Source organism: Hemitrygon akajei, chromosome 18, assembly GCF_048418815.1.
Source record: "Hemitrygon akajei chromosome 18, sHemAka1.3, whole genome shotgun sequence".
Classification (NCBI taxonomy): Eukaryota; Metazoa; Chordata; class Chondrichthyes; order Myliobatiformes; family Dasyatidae; genus Hemitrygon; species Hemitrygon akajei.
Window position 1 is genome coordinate 4,741,782 of NC_133141.1, and position 26,571 is coordinate 4,768,352.

The 26,571-nt window shown below is 41.6% G+C and overlaps 1 protein-coding gene across 8 annotated transcripts in view; it reads right to left on the reverse strand.

Annotated features, from left to right (window-relative positions):
- Positions 1-26,571, reverse strand: part of LOC140741038 (supervillin-like) — a 249,757-nt gene that overhangs the window by 42,859 nt on the left and 180,327 nt on the right. For all 8 annotated transcript variants that reach the window (XM_073070681.1, XM_073070680.1, XM_073070682.1 and 5 more), the window contains 6 exons: positions 20,711-20,858; positions 15,092-15,184; positions 7,985-8,071; positions 4,223-4,400; positions 1,532-1,704; positions 368-523 (listed from right to left, as the gene is read on the reverse strand). In XM_073070681.1, coding sequence (XP_072926782.1) covers positions 368-523; positions 1,532-1,704; positions 4,223-4,400; positions 7,985-8,071; positions 15,092-15,184; positions 20,711-20,858 — 835 coding nt within the window. The remainder of the gene's footprint in view (positions 1-367; positions 524-1,531; positions 1,705-4,222; positions 4,401-7,984; positions 8,072-15,091; positions 15,185-20,710; positions 20,859-26,571) is intronic.

The window sequence follows — 26,571 nt, forward strand, 5'->3', positions numbered from 1 at the left end:
GTCACAAGAGGACACAGGTGCTGGGGAGTAGGTACAGAGGAGATGTCAGGGGTAAGTTTTTTACGCAGAGAGTGGTGAGTGCGTGGAATGGGCTGCCAGCAACAGTGGTGGAGGCGGATATGATAGGGTCTTTTAAGAGACTTTTGGATAGGTACATGGAGCTTAGTAAAATAGAGGGCTATAGGTAAGCCTAGTAATTTCTAAGGTAGGGACATATTCGGCACATCTTTGTGGGCCGAAGGGCCTGTATTGTGCTGTAGGTTTTCTATGTTTCTATAAGCCTTTCAATCCCAGAATCATTTTCGTGAACCTCCTCTGAACCCTTTCCCACAGCTTTAAGCATTGCTCTCAGTGGGACAGTAGTTACCCTTAACTTGCAGCAGCATCCGCTTGTTGAAGGGAAGTGTACTGTTACTGGATGGCTGTTCTGTCATCTTCACGTTGCGAAGGTTCACGTTTTTGAAGTTCTCTATGCTCGATAGCCCTGCCAATGCCACATCTGCATAGTTCGAGTGCTTGGCCACTGGAGGTATGCAAAAGAATTCACAAGACCAATAAATTTAAGGCACAACAATAAATATCTTACATGCTGGACACATTACATTTTATATCAGGCATGCAAGGAACAAATTTCTGGACCGGCACAAAATGACCCTAAAGTAACCTCAGAGAAGATTGAGTTGAGAAGAAATTTCTTCACTCATAGGGTAGTGGATCATTGGAGTGGCTGCAGAGGCTCGGCTACTGAGTTTCTTCTCAACATAGAAGGGATACGGAGACATGGGGATAGTGTGGGAAAGTGGCACTGAGGTAGGAGATTAGCCAAGAGCCTGCAAGCTCTGAAGCCCAGACAGTCTACCCCTTACTCTAATTCTTCATGTTCCTATGGAAACAGTTAAATAAAGCTGTATTGGATGACACGCCATCTGCACTGTGTTAAAGGCAAGACGGAGTGTGCAGTCTGGAACATAATAACGTGCTACCCATTAGGTTTATGGTCACCGTATGAGCAACCATTATTTAATTATCACAAATTAAAATACCCAGCTGTCATTTTCTCTGGTTTACTCAGGTGGTCTACTTGCAGTGACCCTGTACTGCAAAAGCCTACTCTTAGACAAGCGGAATTGTTCTCTTTAAAGGGGGGGGGGGGGGGAGGCCAAAAGGGAGATTTAATACTGGTTTCTAATATTAGAAGGGTTTCAATTGAGTAAGTCAGTCAAAACTATCTTAGTAATCACAGGATTTAAGGAAAGTAGTCAAAGAACTGAGGCCATGTGAAGAAATATTTTTTATTTAGATAATTAATATAATCTGGAGATCATGACCTGAAAAGGTGGTGAAAATAGAGTCAATCATAACTTTCAAAATGGATATGTTAGCATACAAGGGAGAACCTATATGGGTCTGCAGAAGAGAGCTGTGACTATGAAAAATCTGGCACGGACACAGAGATCTCCCCTGTGATGAAGCTTCCCGCAGGATAACTATGCAGAGAATACTGCTGTTACATGTTGTCTCTCTGACTTACTCTTCTCAGCTCGGATCCTCCTGGCCTCCACTGTGGCCACATTCAGACGCTGCTCGGTATACTCCAAACGGATGTCATCTCGGGCGGCCAGCGTCCTCAGGGGATTGCGAGAAGACTGTGTTCTGCGAAGAGGTCTCACTGCTCGCTTGTGTTCTGCCACTTCAGAAATCAGTCTACAGGAAGAAACGCTAAAGATCAGCATGTCTCTCAGTGAGAAGCCACCTTAACCATGCAAGGTGACCTGACCCAAAGGGGACATTTGCATTTTGTGCCTCGAGTCTGACACAGCCTCAGCATTTTACTGATAGAGAAACAAACAAACTCAGTAAAAAAGCTGCCCTCTCCTTCACCCTTGAACTGAACACTTTCCTCAGTCGGTCTTACTAAAGCTAAGTATGAACAAGTGGAACAGCACAGTATCTTCCGCCTGGGCACAAGGCAAACATCCAGAGTCAACTGTGAATTTTTCAACTTCATGTAAATTGCTCTCTCATTGTTTCCCACTATGCTGCTTGTCTCTTGTTCATCCGGTTTCCATTAAACCCCTCACTAATGGTCAGTCTGCACTCTCCATATCCTGATCCAGTTCAACCAATTGTCTTCCACTTCAGCAACCGCAGTTCTGCTTTTAAAACTGACACCCTTCCACCAGTTCTCAGGAAGGGTGTCTGACCTGAAATGTAATCTGCTTTCTCTTTCCACAGATATTCCTTGATTGACTGATTTCCCGTTGTTCAGACAGAGAGTTGAAAAGGTCAAGGTGTCAATGCCTGAGGCGAGCTACGGGCCAATTAAGATCGCTGCTCCACAACGTTTACTGGGCTCTGTGCTGAACTGCGGGTTTCAGTTCAGAAACACTATTTGCTTGCAGCTACCGTCTGCATGCTTTGTTTTCAATGCACATTCGGTGTTTGACAGTCCTTTTTATGGGCTATTTTATTCTTTTATTTTCTTATGGGTATGATGTGTTTTTAAAATTTCACTGAACATTGGGTGCAGACAGTTTTTTTTCCATATATATGGGGTTTAGTTTTGGGTTTCTGCCTGTTTGGAGATGAATCTCAAGGTTGTATAATGTACAACTACTTTAATAATAAATGTATTTTAAACTTCTTTCAGCGTGATTGTTTTTTCCCCCATCCTCATTACAGTCCTGCTTTAAGATGCAATTGGAGGACTGGTTTATAATGAGAGTCTAGCTTTGCTTTCATATTGCTGCCCCGGGGCAGTGAACAAGAAAGACACTTGCTAAAAGCTAAGTCCTCTCTTATCCTGAAGCTTCTTTAGAGCATTGGGAGATGAGGCACTCTCACAAACTCACCCAACCTAAGAAAGGGTCTGTGTCTAAGAAAGGATGGAAAACAGAACTGACACTGGAAGGAGTTCAAAGGAGGCTCACAAAAATGATTCTGGGATTGAAAGGCTTGTCACATGAAGAGCATTTGATGGTGCTGGGCCTGTACTCGCTAGAATTCAGAAGAATGAGGGATGACCTCATTGAAATATATCCAATGGTAAAAGACCTTGATAGAGTGGATGTGGAGAGGATGTTTCCTATCACAAACAAGAGAAAATCTGCAGATGTTGGAAATCCAAGCAGCACACACAAAATGCTGGAGGAACTCAGCAGGCCAGGCAACATCTATAGAAAAGAGTATAGGCGACGTTTAGGGCTGAGATCCTTCATCAGTCCTGACTATACTCTTCCCCCAGCATCTTGTGTGGATTGCTAGGATGTTTCCTATGATGTGGCAGTCTAAGACCAGGGGACACAGCTTTAGAATAGAGGGATGTCCATTCCATTTTTGAACAGAGATGAGAAAGAATCTCTTTAGCCAGGAGTGGTTAACCTTTGGAATTCGTTGAACAGGCGGCTGTGAAGGCCAAGTCATTGGTCGACGTTGATAGATTCTTGATTAGTTAGGACTTGAAGGGATACAGGGAGAAGGCAGGAGATTGGGGCTGAGAGGGAAATGGATCAGCCATGATGAAATGGCGGAGCAGACTTGATGGGCTAAATGGCCTAAATCCTGCTCCTATATCTTATGGTCTTAAAAGAGCCCAGGTCCCAGGGCAGATGAAAAGCTAAAGTCCTAATAGGAGAACCAATTTTGTTTGCTGTACTTTAGAATTTCAATGCTATCTGACCCTCCGAACCCAGCCCACTGCAATTTAATCATCTAGTCTTCTCTCTCACTCTATTTCCAAAAGCCATCTGTTGATTGGTCCAAGTATCGAATTTACTTCTAGGCGGCAGGTCAGATTCTTAGTCACACTCATCATACTCTTTGATCATTTATAACTCATGCAAGGTGCATAATTATATTCTGTAAATTAAAATTAAAATCACTGAAAGCATTGGAAATGTGAAATAAATCAGAAAAGGCTGGGACTTTAACATGAAATGTTAACAGTCTCTCTTTCTGCAATACTACCTGACTTGCTCAGTCTTTTCAGAATTTTCTGATTTGATGCCAAATGATCTTCATCTGCTTTCCTTCTCAATTTTAGACTATATCTTTGATCATGTCTTAGTCCTGCCATACTTGCTAATTAGCTTCAAGTTAAGTGACAGCAGGTTACAGCATGCACTTATATCTTTGATTACTTTTAATTTGAAACAAAACACATCTACTTCTGTTCCTATAAGATTCTAACAAAATCATTCCAGTGAAACAACTGAATTCTTACTTTGGTGTGCTGGATTCAAAAATGTCATCAAAATTCTCTTTAATTTCCACCACAGTTGATGTCATAAGGGTTGGTGTGTGCTTATAGAATTTACTGAAGGTGTCATCATCGTCAGGCTTTAGCACTTCCTTCACTGATTGTTCTGTCACCGTGATCATCATCTCTTCATTACTAGTATCTGGGAAGAGATTGCACAAGTCAGGCTTGTCAGACAAAGATCTGGAAATTCAGAGTTCATTCCCAGTTAATTTATCTAACTATCAACAGGGGAAAAAGTCTGATAAGGCTCCAGGACTCGCAAACCACTTGAAAGTTCAAAGTAAATTTATTATCAAATGTCACCATATGCAAGCTTGAGCTTATTTCTTGCAGGCGTACTTCCAATTCAATTTTTTTCTCTAAAAATGGGCTTTATATAGGTCAGTTGTGGAGAGCGCCCTCTTCTTTGTGGTGGCGTGTTGGGGAGGCAGCATTAAGAAGAGGGACGCCTCACGTCTTAATAAGCTGGTAAGGAAGGCGGGCTCTGTCGTGGGCAAAGTACTGGAGAGTATAACATCGGTAGCAGAGCGAAGGGCGCTGAGTAGGCTACGGTCAATTATGGAAAACCCTGAACATCCTCTACATAGCACCATCCAGAGACAGAGAAGCAGTTTCAGCGACAGGTTGCTATCGATGCAATGCTCCTCAGACAGGATGAAGAGATCAATACTCCCCAATGCTATTCGGCTTTATAATTCAACCGCCAGGAGTAAGATATGTTAAAGTGCCGGGGTTAGGACTCAATGTATTTAAGTAAACTACTTAAGAACTTTTTAAAAGCTATTATTAATGCTTTTTGAGAGGGTGATTTTAGATGCATATCATATTTTTACTGAGTTAAGTATTGTATGTAATTAGTTTTGCTACAATAAGTGTATGGGACATTGGAAAAAATGTTGAATTTCCCCATGGGGATGAATAAAGTATCTATCTATCTATCTATCTATCTAAGAAAGTAGAATTCACAGGAAAAATCAATATTCATTCTTCACAGGTATTTTGTAGAAGTAGGACAAATGTAAATACCACAAGTAAGTATCCTTGATAGCTGATCTATGGTAACAGGAAAGTCCTAGTTACGTCCCTAGTCTGTGTAAAAGTTTGTTCATTCAAGTCAGGAAGACAGGTTAAGCGTCTCAATGGTCATATAGTACCCAGGAGAAAGCTGTCATGGATTGCCACTCCTCAGGCTGGTGGATAAATTAGAAGATTTATATTCCACAGCCAAAATTAATAATTCAACAATGAGAGTCTATATCCTACTATGGCTGTTGTGGAATTTAAATCAAGGCAATAAACCTATTTGGGATTGTTAATTAAAATGCAGTCTCTTAATGGTAAAATGGCCATGTCTTTCAGAGGAGGCAATCTGCTGTTCTTGCCCAGTCTGATTTACATGCCTTTTCAAATCCACAGCAAGGTGGATCAGCAAGTCATTCTGTTGTACCATAGCTGAATGTGGTTCACTACCACCTTCTCAAGGGCTGAGGAATAGGCAATAAATGCTGGCATTACCAGCCATGCCCAGACCAAGAAAAAACAATAAATTAAAACAAAAATTCAGGAACAACACCCAGAGAGACATATGCAGACAGACCTCCAATAATGAAAATATTATTAGCAGTATTATTTCAGTTTGATGTTGGCCCATTTTAAAATTAATGGATTGGTGTCATCAGAAGAAACACTAAATAGAAAATATTTACTGCACTGAAGATGTCTACTTTGGCAAGCATGCCTTATGAGAATATTGAACTTGGCCTTTTCTCCATGGAGTGACAGAGGATGAGAGGTGACCTGACAGAGGTGTAGAAGATGATGAGAGGTATTGATTGTGTGGACAGTTAGAGGCTTTTTCCCAGGGCTGAAATGGCTAACACGAGAAGACACAGGTTTAAGGTGCTTGGAAGTAGGTACAGAGGAGATGTCAGGGGTAAGTTTTTTTTTATGCAGAGGATGTTGAGTGCGTGGAATGGGCTGCCAGCGACTGTGGGAGAGGTGGGTACGATACGGTCTTTTAAGAGGCTCCTGGATAGGTACATGGAGCTTAGAAAAATAGAGGGCTATGTGTAACCCTAAGTAATTTCTAAAGTAAGTACATGTTTGGCACAGCATTGTGGGCCGAAGGGCCTGTTTTCTACGTCCTATGTTTTAGAGCAAAGCTTAACCATTGATGTTCAAAGCCCTCCAACTTTTAATCTGCTCCTCTCACTTCCTGCCCTATCATGCATCATGAGTTTCCACCAGTCATCACCAAAGTTTAAGAATCAGCTCCTGAATTTTCTTTTCTAAACCTTCAGGAGGTGCAGTCGTGCAGTTTGTAGAAACATTGGCTCACAGTGCCAGAGACCTGGTTAAATGATAACCTGCAGTGCTGACTGTGCTGAGTTTTCACCTTCTCCCTGTGACTCAGTGAGTTTTCTCTGATTTCTTTCCCCATCACAAAGACGTGCAGCTTTGTAGGTTAATTTGCCACTGCAAATTGTCTCTATTCTCTAGGTGGGATGTACAGAATGGGAGGAGTTGTCAAGAGAGTGGGGAGAACAAGACAACGTGCTGTTGTTTTGTTTTGAAACTGTCTCAGTGGACATGCAGCCCTACAGCCCGCTCTGCTGTGTGTGATGGTTCCTCATCCAAAGCCCCAGTCATAACTGTGGCTCACCTTAGCTGAGTGGTCTGACAGCACAAACAACCATGCGCATTGGATAGAATCTGCAGTAAACTGGTTGCGATGTATGAACTACTGTATAAGATTAAGAAACAACTGTCTCCACGTTCTGCATTCTATTAAACTATTTTAACCTAAATGACTATTAAAGGTATGTAAGCATTGATTGGACTAGACTGTGATTTTCTAAGATGTAAAGCAAATGGTTTCTGATTCCCTTGCATCATATGCATTATCTTCTTTCCCATCTGAAAACATTTCTTAATTCTTTGAAATATGAATCTACTTCAGACTGGGCCCCATTCTCGTCAATGGTTGTCATGGTAAGGTAGCAGCTAGTGCGACACAATTACAACTCAGGGCTTCTGAGTTTGGAGTTCAATTCTGACAGCATTTGTAAGGTGTTTGTACAGTCCAGAAGTACATGGGTTCCTCCCACGGTCCAAAGCCATATCGGTAAGTAGGTTAATTGGTTGATTGTAAATTGTCCCGTGATTAGAGTAGGGTTAAATCGGGGTCGCTAGGCGGTGCAGTTCAGAGGGCCTGAAGGGCATATTCCATGCTGTATTTCTAAATAACCAACAAACAAATAAATAAATTCAGCAAATGGATCAATGTTCTTGCGTACATTCAACTGTTATTAGTTTATGACAGTTAAAATGAGCTGCAATTATTGCTGGGGCTTTGAAAATGGAACCATCATCCACAGCAGAATGAGTTACATATTAACTTACACAACTTGAAACCACAACAGAAACACTTCAATTGACTGCAAGATTTCTATTCAGACCCACGAATGACTGCCTTACTTCGCACATCAACACATTTCTGCATCATATAGAATCACTGTTCCAAGTCAACAATAGTGCTGCACCAATATTAGAAAAAAGACACTTGTTACCCTTTTCAAGCTGCTCCTGATCTGTATCAGAGTACATTATGAGTGGAAGGTAATTTGGGTCCCAAGTCCTTTACAGGTGGTTGACTATCGATGGCTTGAGAGGCCACAGATAGAGCAATGACTTCTAATTGAAATTCAAATGTATCTGTCTTACTCTTGGAGTGAAGTTTATTGAGGAAGGTCTCCAGGTTATCCAGCGTAGCATCACTCTCCAGGGGCACATCAGGGTGACTTGTAATCTCTGAAACACGATTTTAAGGTAAGCAACTCCAAGAGATCACAATATAGCATTACCCATCTTAGCAATATAACTTTAATTGAAGTTTTAACACAATATGATTGTATCAGTGCACCAACACTGCAACACACAACTTGACTACTCTTGCAAAACCTGAAAAGAAAGAAAGTTATGTCTTGGTTCACGTGTATAACATCCAGACACCTGACTGTCCTTGGAAGAGAACATAGAAATTAGATATTATCACATAGACATTTTTGTGAATTTGATTTATGTCATTTTTGAAACTTATCTTACATCATTTACATTTTTTTCAGTTAACTCCTTGGCCACCTTCTTTATATATTGAGGTATAACTTGTCCAGGTAAAACAAATTAAAAAAATGGGGCAAATTTTAATATCCAGAAGTGTCTTTGTGTGTAAAGTGGTGGAAAGGCAGAATTCAAACTGATAATGGTGAATCAAGTTTCCATTTCATCAACATGTGCTTGGAATGTTGCTTCATGCTCCTGGGTGCATTACAAAGAAGGCATGACAATGGCTACATTTCATTAGGAATTTCAGAAGAATCGGCATTCTAACTGGTTGCATCACCGTCTGGTATGGAAGGGGGCACTACAGAGGATCAGAAAAAGCTGCAGGAAGTTTTAAACTCAGCCAGTCCCATCATGGACGCTAGCCTCCTCAGCATCAAGAACATCTTCAAATGGTGAGACCTCAAAAAGGCAGCGGCCATCATTAAGCACACCCATCACCCAGGACATGGCCTCCTCTCATTGCTACTATCAAAGAGGAGGTACAGAAGCCTGAAGACACACACTCAATGATTCAGGAACAGCTTCTTCTTCCCCACCATCAGATTTCTGAATGGACAATGAATCCATAAAAACAACATCACTATTTTTTCTCTTCTCCTTTGCAATAACTTTTTTTTTAAAAATACATATTTCTTATTGTAAGTTATAGTTTCTTTATTATTATGTATTGCAATGTTCTGCTGCCACAAAACAGAAAATTTCATGACATATGCCAGCAATGTTAAACATGATTCTGATTAGAAAGCAGCAGCAATATTCACAAGTGATGTTTCCAAATCAGGATGATGGGCAATTTGGAGGAAATCCTGCAGATGGTGGTGTTACCTTTGTCCTTCTTAGTGGAATGGCTACATTTACGGGAGGTGCTATTGGAAAAGCCTTGTATGTCGGCGGGGGATCCTCCGAAGGAGAACAAAAGACAATAAGACTATAAGAAATTGGAGGAGAATTAGGCGACTCTGCCAGTTGTTTACACTGCCATTCCATCATGGTTGATTTATTATCCCTCTCAACCCCATTCTCCTGCCTTTATCTCGTAACTTTTGATGCCTTGATTAATCAAGAACCTATCAATGTCTGCCTTAAATATACCCAATGACTTAGCCTGTTCAGCTATCTGTGGCAAAGAACTCCACAAATTCGCTGCCCTCTAGCTAAAGAAATTCCTCATCTCTGTTCTAAATGGACATCCCTCTAATCTGAGTTTGTGACCTCTGGTCCGAGACTCTCTCACTACAGGAAACATCCTGTAACACACTCATTCTATACAGGCCTTTCAATATTCAAGTCGTCACTTTTTATTGTCATTTTGACCATAACTGCTGGTACAGTACACAGTAAAAACGAGACAATGCTTTTCAGGACCATGGTGCTACATGAACAATACAAACAATACAAACTCATTCGTAAGGCCAGTGATGTTGTGGGGGTGGAACTGGACTCTCTGATGGTGGTGTCTGAAAAGAGGATGCTGTCCAAGTTGCATGCCATCTTGGACAATGACTCCCATCCACTCCATAATGTACTGGTTAGGCACAGGAGTACATTCAGCCAGAGACTCATTCCACCGAGATGTAACACTGAGCGTCATAGGAAGTCATTCCTGCCTGTGGCCATCAAACTTTACAACTCCTCCCTCGGAGTGTCAGACACCCTGAGCCAATAGGCTGGTCCTGGACTTATTTCCACTTGGAATAATTTACTTATTATCATTTAATTATTTCTGGTTTTATATTGCTATATTTCTACATATTCTTGCTATTCTTGGTTGGTGCGACTGTAACGAAACCCAATTTCCCTCGGGATCAATAAAGTCTGTCTGTCTGTCTGTCTGTCAAAAACTACACTGAACTATGTAAAACAACACAAAACCCACACTAGACTACAGACCTACCCAGGACTGCATAAAGTGCACAAAACAGTGCAGGCATTACAATAAATAATAAACAAGACAATAGGCACAGGAGAGGGCAGTAAGTTGGTGTCAATCCAGACTCTGGGTATTGAGGAGCCTGATAGCTTGTGGGAAGAAACTGTTACATAGTCTGGTCGTGAGAGCCTGAATGCTTTGGTGCCTTTTCCCAGATGGCAGGAGGGAGAAGAGTTTGTATGAGGGGTGCATTTCAATGCGATCCATCCTCTTTCTTCTAAACTCCAACGTGTACAGGCCTAGAGTCATCAAGCACTCCTCGTACATTAATCCATTCGTTCCCGGAATCATTCGCGTGAATCTCCTCTGGACTCTCTCCATTGCCTACACATCCTTTCTTAGACAAGGGCCCAAAACTGCTCTCAATACTCCATGTACGGTCTGATGAATGTCTTATAAAGCCTCAGCATTACATCTTGGCACTTGTATTTTATTCTCTCATAATGAATGCTAACATTGCATTTGCCTTCCTTACTACCAACTCAACCTGCAAGTTAACCTTCAGGGAGTCCTGCACAAGGACTCCCAAGTTCCTTTGTGCCTTTGATCTTTGAATTTTCTCCCCGTTTAGAAAATATTATTATTTATTCTATCTACCAACATACATGACCATGCACTTCCCTACACTAATATATGCCATCTGCCACTTATTTGCTCATTCTCCAAATCTGTCTAAGCCCTTCTGCAGACACCCTACTTCCTCAACACTACCTGCTCCTCCACCTATTGTCATATCATCTGTAAACTTTGCAGCAAAGACATCAATTCCATCATCCAAATCACTAACATATAAAGTGAAAAAAAGTGGTCCCAATATCAATCCCTGTGGAACACTGCTAGTCACCGGCAGCCAACCAGAAAAGCTCCCTTTATTCCCACTCTTTGCCTCCTGCCAATCAACCAATGTTTTATCCATGCTAACATCTTTCCTGTAATACCATGGGCTCGTTACTTGTTAAGCAGCTTCAAGTTGGCATATTGTCAAAGGCCTTCTGCAAATCTAAGTAAGCAACATCCACTGACTCTCCTTTGTCTATCCTGCCTGTTGTTTCCTAAAAGAATTCCAACAGATTTGTCAGGCAAGATTTCCCCTTTTAGAAAACCATGCTGAGCTTGGCCTATTTTATCACAAGCCTCTAAGTACCCCCAAAACCTTATCCTTAACAATAGACTTCAACATCTTCACAACCACTGAAGTTAGGTTAACTGGTTTATAATTTCCTTTTTTCTGCCTCCCTCCCTTCTTAAAAAGTGGAGTGACATTTGCAATTTTCCAGTCTTCTGGAACCATTCTAGAGTCTAGTAATTCTTGAAAGATTATTACTAATGCCTCCATATTCTCCTCAGCCACCTCTTTCAGAACCCTGTGGTGTAGTCCATCTGGTCAATGTGACTTATCTAACTTCAGACCTTTTTAGCTTCCTGAGCAACCTCTCATTAGTAACAGCTATTACATTCACTTCTGCCCTCTGACACTCTCACATTTCTGGCATTTTACTAGTGTCTTCTACAATGAAGACTGATGCAAAATATTTGATCAATTTGTTTGCCATTTCTTTGTTCCCCCATTACTACCTCAGCAGCATCATTTTTCAGCTGTCTGATATCCACTCACGTCTCAATTTTACTCTTCATATATCTAGAATAAACTTCTTGTATCCTCTTTTATATTATTAGCCAGCTTCCCTCCATATTTCATCTTTTCTCCCTTTATGGCTTTTTTAGTTGTCGTCTGTTGCTTTTTTTAAGACTCCCCAATCCTTTACCTTCTCATTAATTTTTCCTATATTATATGCCTTCTCTTTTGCTTTTATGCTGTCTTTGACTTCCCTTGACAGCCATGGTTGCCTCATCCTCCTTTTAGAATACTTCTTCATGTTTGGGATGTATCTATCTAAATCTAAACTTGATAGCTATTTCAAGACACTATGCGGATGTTCATTTGACAAGCTTTGTTGGACCGAATGGCCTGTTCTTGTCAAAAACATTCTAAATTTTTAATGTTCTATCCTGCCCCTTCTGAATTGCTCCCAGAATCTCCAGCCATTGCTGTTGTAAAGGGGGTTTCTTCTTTTTCTTTGTTACTGTGTATGTTAATCAAAATGGCTTCTTTGTTTTGTTAACAGTAGGAATGCTTCTTTGTTGCGAGAGTGCTGGAAGCTTGTTTGGGTTAAAATTTACTGATAACGAGAATTGTATTCTTTTGTAAACCAATTGGGATTAATGTTGTTCTTTCTTCTGAGTCTGTAAGCTATTGTTGGCGGGCTTTTGGGGAGATCAGCGCGAGGGGGTGAGAGAGAGAGGATGCGATGCTGTGAGCTGGGTGAGGAACGGACCCCAAGTAGGGGTCCAAGGCCAGGAGGTACCCCGAGGAGAGGAGACGAAGATAGATGTGCTTGGGTGACCACTTCAGGTGGTCCTGAGCTGTGAGTCGAGGAGTTCGGAGGGGATCGAATGGTGGCCAGAAGACTTCAGTAATTGAGCTCCAACGGTTGTGCACGAAGTGGTTTGGACTTTGGTAAGTTTGGCGCCTTTTCTTTATTTTCTTTTCCTTCACATATGCTATATGGTTATTAATCAGTTATAGTAATCTTTATAAATTGTAATCATTTAATCACATATGTTGTACTGTCTGTTTTTGGGCGAGGTGGGGACATCACACAGCATCCACACCAGCTGATTACCCAGTTTGGCGGGGCCGAAGGCTGCTCCCCCTAGACGAGAACGAGCTGAGCGAGCCTGAGGTGACCCAGGGGGTTACACTGTTCTGCCATCATCTCTGATAGTGTCCCACCTCCAATCAACTTTGGCTAGCTCCTCTCTCATGCCTCTGTACTCCACTGAAATACCAATACATCTGACTTTCGCTTCTCCCTCTTAAACTGCAGGGTGAATTCTATATTATGATCACTGTCTCCTAATGGCTCCTTTAGCTTAAAGCTGAAATCTGGTTCATTATACAACACCCATTTGAGAATTGATTTTTCCCTTGTGAGCTCAACCACAAGCTGTGCGAAAAAGCCATCTCATAGGTATTCTGGAAATTCCCTTTCCTGGGATCCAACAACCACCTCATTTTCCAAAACTACCTGCATATTTAAATCCCCAGTAACTATCATTACATTGCCCTTACTAAATGCCTTTTCTATCTCCCGTTGTGATTTGTAGCTCACTGCTGGCTATTGTTTGGAGGCCTGCATAAAACTCCCATCAGGGTCTTTCACACTTGCAGTTTCCTAGTTCTTCCCACAAGAATTCTACATCCTCTGATTCCATGTCACCTCTTTCTAAGGATTTGATTTCTTTTTTTTAGATCAACAGAGCCACCCAAACCCTCAGCCTACTTGCCTGTCCTTCCAATACAATGTCTATTCTAGGATGTTAAGCTCTTAACTATGATTTCCTTTCACCCATGACTCAGAGATGCCAACAACATCATTCCTCCCAATCTCTGACTGCTCTACAAGATCATCTACATTATTCCGTATACTGTGTGCATTCAAATATAACACCTCCAGTCCTGTATTCATCATCCTTTTCAATTTTGCCCCCATGTTACACTTCACCTCATCTCACTACTGCAAGTTTCCCCTATCATCTGCCTTTCCTTCCTCGCACTCTCACTACACCCTACATCTTCTAGTATACTAATTGTCCCATCCCTAGCCCCATCACTCTGGTTCCCAAACCCCTGCCAAATTAATGCAATATGAAAAAATTATATTGTGTTACCAATCATAACCAGCAAGAAATAACACCCAGCACACTGTCAAAATGTTTGTAAATACAGTAATGTAACCAGATTGGTCTGATATTCCCTACAAGCTCTCATGCCCAGGCAGTGTTTGTTTCCTGGTGAGTGTGACAGAGCTCGTTAGATCTTCCTGCCAATTCTCACCCCACCTCCAACTCCCACTGGGTACAGACTCAAATGGGACAAGTTTCTGCAAGTATGAATAACTGGCGTTATGGTACAGAATAAACAAGTTTAAACAGAGTCTATTGTTGTGTGATCTATTGCAAAAACTCCACATGCGCACCAATAGGATTGCAAATTAATGAAATATATAAATTAAGATAAAACAGTGGGAATTGAAAATACAGAGTGTTGAAGCATGTAGGATTAGAATTATATTCTGTGACCAGAGTAGTTAATGATTCATGACCAATATAGTTGTGAGTGAGCATTGAATAACAGGATTTATTGCACTCACGAGATGCAGATTGAAGGGAGCCTTTGTCCTCAGAAGTTCTACATCTTGAGCTTTGGGGTCAGAATCTCACTCTGGACTCCATCCTGGAGCAGAGACTCTGAATTCTGTATTGTCATCCTGAAGAAGGGTCTCGACCCAAAACGTCAATGTTTATTAATTTCCATGGATGTTCCCTGACCTGCTGAGTTCCTCCAGTATTTTGTGTGTGTTGCTCTGGATTTCCAGCATCTGGAGAATCTTTTGTATTTATGATTGTGTTTACTGGGTGACGGAAGATATCCTTCATCTTACTAGTATGGGAAGTGAAAACACCCTCCTACTATTTTGGTCTTATCAATTGTCAATCAGTATGACTATGGTTCTTGCCAGGCAAGAAGTGTTCACCGTGTTAACAGATTTAATAGAATTACTACAAATATTTCAACTTCTCAGTTTGTTTATTTCAGCATTAGTGATGCTGCTTACTGAGTGCTTTGAAAATAATGTTCCTTTCAGATGTGCTCTATTTTAATTTTTTCCCTTGTGTTCCTGAAGCTTAGATTGAACTGAAACTCCACTCACCTTCCAAGGGTCTAGTTGGGGTACCAGTTGCTGTGGCGGCTTTCCTGAAGGAAATAACTGTCTCATCATTTCCTGTACTGGTAGACACTAAACCTGCAGTTTATTAAAAAAAAATCAGGAAGATTATAAACACATCTTTAAAAAAAAACATGCTAAAGACATGTCAGATTAACGTAATAAGAAAAGCTAATGCTATTTTAACCTGAGATTATAAAATAACTGATATTTGCCCCTTCCTTACTTTGTACCGAGGAAAGCCCACAGCCCCTGGTCAAGTAACTCAGCTCAGCAACAGTTGAAGTCTTAAAAGCAGAGAAAGAAATCAGCTGTTGTTTCTGCTCTTGGTATTTTCCAATTACCCTAAATAGGCTATGTTGAGTCATTCATGAGAAATCCCCAGTCGTCTCTCTATTTTTCTCTCTCCTTCTGCCCTATACACCATTATTCATATCAGGTTATACCCTTTTCTTCCCGAAAGTGAATTTCACTATCCTGAGGGGACAGTGGATGCAGAAAGCTTCCCAATATCTAAAAAGAGCTGGAGTAGCTCAGTAGGGATCTGGACCAGCAACTGGGCTGAAGCCAAAGTCATAATTTTCCAGGTTGGACACCAAATGTTGAATGACTTCCTTTTGTGTTGTGAACTTTTATGATTTTTTTTGCATAGTAGGGGAACTAAGAGTGATGGGAAAAAGGCAGGTAGGTGGAGATGAGTCCATGGCCAGATCAGTCATGATCTTATTGAATGGTGGAGAAGGCTCGAACTCCTGCTCTATTTCTTATTCCTTATGTTCTTATGATCGTGTTTTCTTGGTCTGGGTTCTGAATTTCCCATGAACAGTTAAGGACTGACTGGGATTTTTTTTTAGCTAGAATTGTCCATATTTCGTCTAGACTTGTCCATCCTGCATTTAAAAAACTTCCCTTCTTCCCTCCCCCCTTCACTCTGATCTCCCTGCTCACACACATCAAACATAGGATTGTCATCTACAGATGGTTTCATTTACACTGCAGTAAAATGCCAATTTAATTTACTCATCTTGACATTGTCATCAACATTCCTGCAGGCAGTCTGTCTTACAGCAATTGCTCTGATTAAATTTAGTGCTAAAGCAACTTTCTCCTGTGCTTTGAACCACACTTCAACACATAGATCTCGGGATTTAGTTTTAACCCATAATTTACCCCACTTCCCCAAGCAATCAGGCACAGAAGTTAGATCTCATAGCCTCTTCTTCCAGTGTGCCTGTAATTTAACATAAAGGACTTACTACTTGGCCCATGGGTTTCCTGGCAGTTCCTCTGCAAGACCAGACCCGCACCGTGGAGGAACTAGAGGAAAATAGTGGGCCGTATGTACAATGCAGATCCATGATTACAATGCAGAAACTAACATGGCTTACTTTGATATGACTTAAATGTGGTCCACTGAATGCTGTCCACTGAGCACATTGAATTTTCCATTTTCAGGTAACCTAGTCTCCTTGTATTGCTTTCCTACTCTCACTGGTCCACCCAGGGTCTCTTCCTTTCTCCCTTTATACACCTTTACACCACAGCTATTACACATGACAGACAGCAACCCTGCCATACCACAAGCCTCTGGAAGAACCTTTATATTTTTTGGCCAAGGAAGATCTCCAACCATGCCCTACTCATTCAGTGTTACCAAGAGGACATGGCCACAATCGTCATGAGGAAATGTTGGAGATGGATTGGACACATGATGAGAAGAGAGGCCAACTCCACCATCAAGACATCACTTCATTGAGGAAACGCAGGAGACCAAAGACAACTTGGTGCTGTATTGTAGAGGCAGAAATGAGAACCCCTGAACCACACCTGAGGCACAACAGAGAAGATGGCCAAAGACAGACATAGATGGAGGACCTTCATTGCTGCCCTGATCGCCAGCAGTGTAACAGGCAGTAAATAAATAAGTAACTCATAACAGCTTAAAATGCACAGAAGATTAAAAAGTAATCGACAAGCACCTTCGCCATACAGAGACAAGCTGATGGCTGGCGATGTAATTTTGCGACTATTCCTATTAAGGCATTAATTTATAGAGGCCAATCAGCCACCAATAACAGACATGTTGTAGCAGACTATTTGACCTGAGCTTTTTATGGTGGAATTATGCTCTACACCCATTCTGCTCAACTGACCAGCCCATCCTACTGTTAATTGTCTCATGTATCAACCTAGATTGCCCGAAAATAATCTACATCGATCATTTTTATTAGGAGTTAAAACAACTTGTGATCATATAAGTGGATGCCATGGTAGCATAGCAGTTAGCATGACACTATTACAGCTTAGGATATCAGAGCTTGGAGTTCAATTCTGACATTATCTGCAAAGAGTCTGCACATTCTCCCCTTGGATGCATATGGATATTCTCTGGGTGCTCTGGTTTCCTCCCACAGTCCAAAGGTGTACTGGTTAGTAGGTGTATTGGTCATTGTAAATTGTCCTTTGATTTGGCTAGGTTTAATTTAGGGGTTGCTAGGTGGCATGGCTCTAAAGGCTGGAAGGGCCTATTCACACTGTATCTCAAAAAAAAAAGTTGTTGTGTTTGTGCCATCAGACTGCCCCAAAGTCATTTAACTACTTCTGAATTACTTTCATCTTCCAAGAAAACTGAACATCAGCCACACAATAATCTCATTGACATTCTCAGTTTGAAACATTGGTCAAGAAATTTGATTGCAAAGTGTTATTTAATTCAGTAATTGAAAATAAACTTTTGACAAAATAGAATGCAACACTTTACAGGTTATTGTGTGTCAATTTAAATATACGTGGTAAATTTGATATTTAGTATCAGGTCTCATCATTCTTGGTAATATTTCTTTCAGTTCATCACCTGAGACTGACCATTGTGGTCCCAATCAATTATCTCTGGCCTAGGTGGTCCTGAACCAAATTTCCAGATTTCTCTAGGGCCCTGATGACTCAATAATCTAACGACCAAATTCCATAATGGCCAGAACCCCCAACAGCTGAGTCCCCAATGGCCCACTCACCTGGTACCACAATCCACTGAGTTCCCAAAACCTTCAATCCTCTTTAACCCAATCTCTGATAAGCTCAATCCCTCAAGGACCCAAGTCATATCCAAGCCATATCCTCTGTTCAAGATCCTGATTGTTGACTCTTGCCTCTGTCCCCAGTCCTGATCAGTGATCCTCAGATCTGGTTGGCCCATTTTCTTTTGTGTGATGAAGAGGTGCAGCATCTATCCAATTGTTCGTTAAGTGTTGTACATCGGTTACTGTTGAAGATTGTGGCCATAAACACACAAACTGAAGGGTTGAAGGCATTCTGCATGACCCTCTATTAGCCAAGTCTATTCCTTCAGCCACCTCCTACCTTCATTAGAAGTGTAGAGGAACTTTACAGAAAACATCCATTAACACAAAAGACTCTGCAGATCCAGAGCAACACACATAAAATGCAGGAGGAACTCAGCAGGCCAGGCAGCATCTATGAAAATGAATGAACAGTCTATGTTTCAGGCCAAGACACTTCTTCAGGACTGAGAAGGAAGGGGGAAGATGCCAGAGTAGGAAGGTAGGGGAAGGGGAATGAAGTCGAGCAAGAAGATGACAGATGAACCAGGTGGATGGGGGAGGGGGTCTGAAGAAAGTAGCTAGGAGGTGAAAGGTGGAAAAAGTAAATGGCTGGAGAAGAAGGAATCTGGGAAAAAGGGTAGGAGGAGGGGCACCAAGGGAGGTGAAAGACAGGTGAGGAGAAGAGGTAAGGGGGGGCCAAAGTGGCCAAATGAAGAAGAGGGTAGGGGGAGGTGGAAAAATTACTGGAAGCAGGAGAAATTGATGTTCATGCCATCAGGTTGGAGCCTACCCAGACAGAATTTGAGATGTTGCTCCTCCAACCTGAGAGTGGCCTCAACATGGCAGAAGAAGAGGTCACGGGCAGACTTTTCAGAATGGGAGTTAAAATGGTTTGTCACTGGGAAATCCTACTTTTACCAGATGGAGCAAAGGTGTTCGACAAAGTGGTCCCCCAATCTGCGTTGGGTCTTATCATTCTAGAGGAGTGTCTGATGGTTGACACCGACGTGGTGGGCCGAAAGGCACGCTTTCATGATGGATGACTCAATGACTAACAACTTGATCATTGTGAATTGTACTGAGTGACCGGTGTCAGTAAGATGCAACTCAGTCATCCTCGTATGCACGGTTAAAGGCAGAAGTCCACTACTTATGTATACCAGGTAAAGCTCATCATTGAATCTAGCGGCATGGTGATAATGTGTTGATGAAAGGGTGGGGTGTAGCTTTGAGCCAGCTCTTCAACTTTACCCCAGAGACAGCTGGTCCACAAATGGCACCCACAATTCACTTGAATGTGCAGGTTAATCCTCTAGATAGAAGAGCAAGTCCAGGTAGATGCTTGATTTACTTTACTCTATTTCAATTATTTAATTATTTCTTCATTGTTAATATCTTTTAAATTATGATTAAATGTTAATCTGCTGAAAAAGATTCAGGAACATCTTCCTCCTGCCATCAGATTTCTCAACGGTCCATGAACCTATCTAACTATTTTGCACTATTTATTTTTTATATATTTCTTGTTTGTAACTTACAGCAATTTTTACATATTGCACTGTACTGCTGCAGCAAAAGAACAAGTTTCACAACAAAAAAAACCTGATTCCGATGTCAGTGACACTTGAAAAGTTTGGAACTGCTTTGCAAGCTGCTCGAGGGGATCTGAAGGGAAGATGTCAGGACACACTGGCCCAGCTACCCACCTTCCTCGTGTAGAGGGACAGCTCATCCTGTCTTCTACAGAAGACAGACAGTTAGCTCCTAGTCTGTGTGGTCTCTTGCTGGGTGATTCAGCATTTACTATAAGGTTCACAGAGTACTGAAAGTCATTTAGGGGATTTCAGAGCCCGTGAAATGCACAGAGGTACCCATATATATACACAGTGACATCTAAACGTGTTTGGATGCCATTATGATCGACTGATAAAATGGAGCAAACAGAGAATGGCCTTGATAATCAATGTAAGCTTCATTTCAGAGATAGTTGGACTTTCACAATCGGGTTTGATTGTCCTGTTGATGCCTGCCTTTTATTTTAACCACCAACACTTTGTCCCGAGTCTCAGTATCTACTGTACCGCCACACCACCTTAGCCTGAACCCCACCACCACTTATAGACGATCACCTTCAATCCTATCTCCAGGCAAACTCATCCTGAAGCCCATGACTCATTTCTCCCTCCCCAGATAATGCCACATCTATTCCTTTTTATGCTGTTTACACAGTCTGCCCTCAACAACTTGTAACCAGCAATACAGAAAGCTATATCAGAAAACTTGAGGCTTGCCAGGACCTCGACTTAAAATTTCATCCAAAAGTGGGAGATTCAGTTATCTTGGGGCCCTAGAGGCAACCGCCACAGTGAAATATTAGCAGAGACTCACCTATGCGTCATCTCCTGAGAGGGTTGAGATGGAGGTTAAAACATAAATGGAAGAGAGAGATTTGAAAAATAAATTTAGGGCACTTATTTCAGCAACTATTTGTGCTGGCTAGAGGCTCTCTGCCAATGAACAAATACGCTAAGAGTATGCTGACCTTTCTTCACCATACGTGCAGCAACAGTGAACTGTGTGGAGTCGTTGAATGCGCCTTTGCCTTTCACTTTCCACTGCTCCTCGCTCACAGAGATCTGTTGCTTTCGTTGCTCCAATGATATCTGTCCCCCGATATCAGTTGCTGATCTCTAACAGAGAAAATCTATTTCAACACCAATTTTATAAGCAAGGAAACGTTCGGTTACACAGAACACCGCGTGGAAACAATTCACCTGTGAAGTAACTATCTGCTTTAATCTATAGGGAGCGCAGCAGTGTAGTTAGCAGAGCCGCTAGCTCACAGCTCCAGCAACTGTTTGACGCTGACACTCCTCCCTGTAAGCAGCGCGGGTGCGCGGCTGCGCGGTGACTGAAACGCTCCCGTGCACATAGCCTTTGTTGCCGCGCAGCTGGAATAAAGACAGACGAGAAAAAGTTTACAAATCTTGAAAGATTTTCTTTGTTGTACCATATTTCAGTTCCGTCATCATCATTATGTGCTATGCCACATGATGTGGGTGATCATAGTCCGCACGACCATGATTATTGGCAATTTTTTTCCTACTGAAGTGGTTTGTCATTGCCTTCTTCTGGGCAGTGTCTTTACAATACAGGTGACCCCAGACATTATCAGCACTCTACAGAGGTTGTTTACCCGGTGTCAGTGGTCACATAACCAGGCCTTGTGATATGCATCAGCTGCTCATATGACCATCCACCATCTGCTCCCATGGCTTCAAGTGATCCTGAACGGGGTTGGGGGGGGGGGTCTAATCAGCCTATGGATAACCTGCAGGCTTGCAGAGGGAAGGAGTGACTTACACCTCCTTTGGTAGAGAGATGCTCCACCCTGCCACCCTGAATTTCATTATACCCTTCAATTAATAAATAACAAATAAGTATGTGATTTCTCAATTTTTATTCTATGTTTTCATAAAAATGCATATTACAAAAAAAGAACATTTAAAGTCTGTATAGTTTCAGGCTGTGTAAAAATTTCCTGCTCAGAGCAATGGTTGGTCCATGTAACTGTAAAAAAAAATTAGAAGGAAGGTCAAAAGATGCTGACCCCAAATGCCATCTGTACATGGAGATAGTTTGCCCTGCCTGTGGCTATATGGGATTCTACTGGATGTCATAGAGTGATAGAAGACTACAGCACAGAATCAGGCCCTTCAGCCTATCTACTCTGTGCTGAGCCATTAACCGGTGCTCCAGTTTCTTCCCACATCCACAAAAAAGGAGGACTGGCAGGTTAGAGCAACAAACTGTCTTCTGGGGCAACTCAGCAAGTCAAGTAGATTCTGTGGGGAAAACAAAATTGCTGACTTCCTGAGCCCCAAGGTTAGATTAATACTCCACTGTATTTAAAGTGTGCAGCAGAATATGGTTGTGGGGAATGTGATTGACAGAAATGTGCAGACAAAAAATGTGATTTATTTTGAATAAGGAAGTGGGAGTTCGATAGTTGGGATGTATCTATTAGGCCCAAGACCTGTGTCCAAACTGTACCACTCTATGCTGAAAGCGAAGGCTTTACAATCAGGCCAAGCGCTGAAAGCTTAATGGAAAAAAGTGATTCAGTATGAATTTCTTTGAATCCAGAATATTACAGGTGACTTGGCTGAGATTTTGAAAGAAGCTGATAGCTTGGGTAGTTTATTACTGGGAGACTAATGGGACAGGATATCAGAATGAAGTCAGTTGGGAGAAAAGTTACTAAACAATTCATTATGCAAGTTATGGAAGCAGGAGATCCTAGCTCATTTAATAATCTTAAACACATTTTCATTATTTTTTGCAGCTGTGACTGTTCAAGAACGAGTGGGATGAGTTTGGGTCGAACAGCCATGATTTCACTGAATTCTCAGAGAGCGCAGCAAAGACCCAATTCTGTTCCCACAAAAATGTAGCGCGCACACACACACACACAAGTAGCCATTCCTTTGAGACCAGACAGCACCCCAAAAATCCACTTCCGCCCAGTACACAACAGAAAGTAAATGCTCACTTATGGAGACCATCTGACCATGTACTGCATGGGTCCATATATATATATATAAGCACCATCGGTTTCCATGACAATTTCTCGCATCAACTCACATTATTTACACTTTCATTGGTTTTTTAAACCTCTTGACATCATCTCAGTGATGTGCTCTTATCTGCTCTGACAGGTCCCTACCATGTAGCAACAGGGATAATTAAGGTTAAATTCAATGGTAATCAGAAAGAGCCCTTATCCAGCCACTTCTACCACCAGGAGTCTGTCAGGATACCTAGCTGCAGGTGTATATTGTGATTGTAGCATCCTGCCCATCGTGTTCTCAGTGAATGTAAAGTAATCTAATCAGTAGCAAAGATACCTTTCTCATCAATAGAAAATCCTAATTTCTTCCAAAATTAGCTATGCCTCCCCCCCCCCCCCCCCCCCCCCAGTCTTAGAGGATGAACTGGAAAATGATAGGGAAAAATTGTAGTCAGGGGAAAGGTAGTTCTGGATTAGGTGTTGTGTAATGAACCAAATGAACCAGATTTGATTATGGAGCTTAATGTAAAGGAACACTTATGAGGCAGTGATTATAATACGATAGAATTCACCCTGTAGTTTAAGAGGTAGAGGCTAAAGTCAGATGTATCAGTATTATAGTGGAGTAAAGAAAATTACAGGTGCATGAGAGAGGAGCTGGCCAAAGTTGATTGGAAAGGGACACTGTCAGGGATGATGACAGAGCAGCAATGGCTGGAATTTCTGGAAGCAATTCAGAAAGCACAGGACAGATGCATCCCAAAGATGAAATCGTATTCTAAAGGGAGGATAAGGCAACCATGGCTGACAAGAAAAGTCAAAGCCAACATAAAAGCAAAAATTAGTGGGAAGTTAGTGGATTGGGATTTTAAAAAAATCAACAGAGAGCAACTAAAAAAACACAAGGAGAGAAAAAGATGAAATATGAAGGTCAGCTCACCAGTAAAATCAAAGAGGACACCAAAAGTTTTTTTCAGTTGTACAGTATAAAAAGTAAATGAGGGGCGAGAGTGGACATTGGATTGCTGGAAAATGATGCTGGAGAGGCAGTAATGGGGGACAACAAAAAGGCAGATGACCTCAATAAGTATTTTGTGTCAGTGTTCACTGTGGAATACATTAGCAGTGTGCCAGAAATTTGAGAATGTCAGGGGGCAGAAGTAAGTGCAGTTGCCATTACTTAGGAAAAGGCGCTTGGGAAACTAAAAGGTTTGAAGGTAGCAAAGTCACCTGAACCAGATGGACTACATCCATCGTCCTGAAAGAGGTAGCTGAAGAAATTGTGGAGGCATTAGTAATGATCTTTCAAGAATCACTAGATTTTGGAATGGTTCCGGAAGACTGGAAAATTGTAAATGTCACTCCACTCTTTAAGGGATGGAGGCAGAAGAAAGGAAATGATAGGCTAGTAAGCCTGACCTTAGTGGTTGGGAAGATGTTGGAGTCCATTATTAAGTACGAGGTTTCTGGGTACTTGGAACATATGATGAAGTAGGCCAAAGTCAGCATGGTTTCCTTAAGGGGAAATCTTGCCTGACAAATCTGTTGGACTTCTTTGAGGAAGTAACAAGCAGGATAGACAAACAAAAGTCAGTTGCTGTTGTTTATCTGGATTTTCAGAAGGCCTTTGACAAGGTGCCACACGTGAATCTGCTTAACAAGATAAAAGCCCATGGTAGTACAGGAAAGAGTCTAGCATGGATAAAGTGTGGCTGACTGGCAAGAGGCAAAAAGGGTGGGAATAAAAGGGGTCTATTCTGGTTGGCTGCTGGTGACTAGTTGTGTTCCAGGAGAAGCTATTGGGACCACTTCTTCTCACCTTATATGTCAACAATTTAGATGTTGGAATTTTGCACACAAGTTTGTGGACAATATGAAAATAGGTGGAAGGGTAAGTGGTGTTGAGGAAGCAGGGAGTCTGCAGAAGGTCTTGAACTGATTGCTAGAATGGGCGAAAAAGTGACAGATGGAATACAGTGTAATGAAGTGTATGGTCATGCACTTCGAAAGAAGGAATACAGACATAAACTGTTTTCTAAATGGGCAGAAAATTCAAAAATTCAGAGGTGCAAAGGGACTTGGGAGCCCTTGTGTAGGATTCCCTAAATGTTAACTTGCAGATCGAGTCAGTGGTGAGGAAGGCAAATGCAATGTTCGCATTCATTTCGAGAATACTGGAATATAAAAGCAAGGATGTAATGCTGAGACTTTATAAGGCATTGGTCAGACTGCACATGAAGTATTACGAGCAGTTTTGGACCCCTTATCAAAGAAAAGATGTGCTGGCATTAGAGAGCATCCAGAGAGTTTCACGAGGTGATTCTGGGAATGAAAGGGTTAACATATTAAGATCATTTCATGTCTCTGGCTCTGTACTTGCTGGAGTTTAGAAGAATGAGGGGGATTTTGTTGAAACTTGTCAAATATTGAAAGGCCTAGACAGAGTGGATGTAGAAAGGATGTTTCCTGCAATGTGGGAGTCTAGCACTAGAGCACATAGCCTCAGAATATAAATATATCCATTTAGAACAGAGATGAGGAGGAATTTCAGTTTACAACAAACTCTGTTGCATCAATGGAGTGAATTAGGCTTTCCACCAGATCATCTACATTTAAGTATTGTGCACTGATACAATAAGTTCCTTATGAATATTTTGTTTGTTGTGATAGCTTTGATTATTTTGTTGGGTGTGTCTGAGGACTGGAACTGGATAGATTGGGAGTGTGGAGAGATAGAAAATCTTCCCAGCCTTTATTTAGTAACCTTGTACATTTCCCTGGGGATTTATGTCTCTTGGAGAAGTTCATGTGGTTGCCAGAATCCATGACTCTGTTCAAACCTCATGCCAGATCCGGTTCTCATGTATGTTGGTACAGGGTTGATCTGACACATGCCAGTATTTTCTACAGAATGGGAAATTACCTACAGCACAGAAACAAAGCACTTAGCACCTTCAGTATAACAAGTCCACTTCTCCTTCAATCTAACATGGTTAGATTGTTTCAAGATTGCTTCTCCTCAAAACTACCTCTGCTCATCACTTTTGCCACCTCCTCTGTGAGTGAGCTACATATTCTGCTTGCTTTCTGGTAAACCAGTTCCTCTTGCTCTCAAATGAAAACATTTTGTTTATGTCTGAAAAACTTTCCTAGTCACAATGAGCTTCAATAAAGGCTGAAACCTTAGAGAAAAGCCCTGGCTGTTCACTATCAGTAACTTGGGGGTTTGTCTGAGCAGACAGCCAGACCAGCCAAGTCTGCAAGGCTCTGGTGCAGTTTCTATTTCCACTTCCAACAACCAAAGGAGACATTGTAGTGTTGGAACAATTTGTCTACTACCCCAACACCAAAGTCTATCCCAGGGGAAATTTTAATGAGAGACCCCTGCTTTACCAAGTAGATCAGGGTTCACTAGCTGAACTAAATACAAAGTACAAATGATCATATTAGTGCACTCTCTCTGCAATTCTCGACTGCACAATGATCACAGATGCATCCAAGTCTTTACAGATACTCTGACAATGAAGTAAGCTGGCAAGCATAGAAAACTAGTGAAACTGTAGTCCGTTCACTGCAGGGGTAACTGGGAAAATGCCCTTTTTGGGGCCCACGCAACACCAACTTTTGAAGCTGCATTCAGTACCTTTGGAAAGGTTTTAAATACCTGAACATCACCGCTGATCACCAGTGATCATGAGCCAAGAACACTTTAGAAATCGCTAATTTATGACTGAATCCAAATCAGTGTCAGCAGTATTTGACATACATCTCTAAAGCAGGGCTTTCCAACCTTTTTTATGCCATGGACCCTCACCATTAACCAAGGGGTCCAT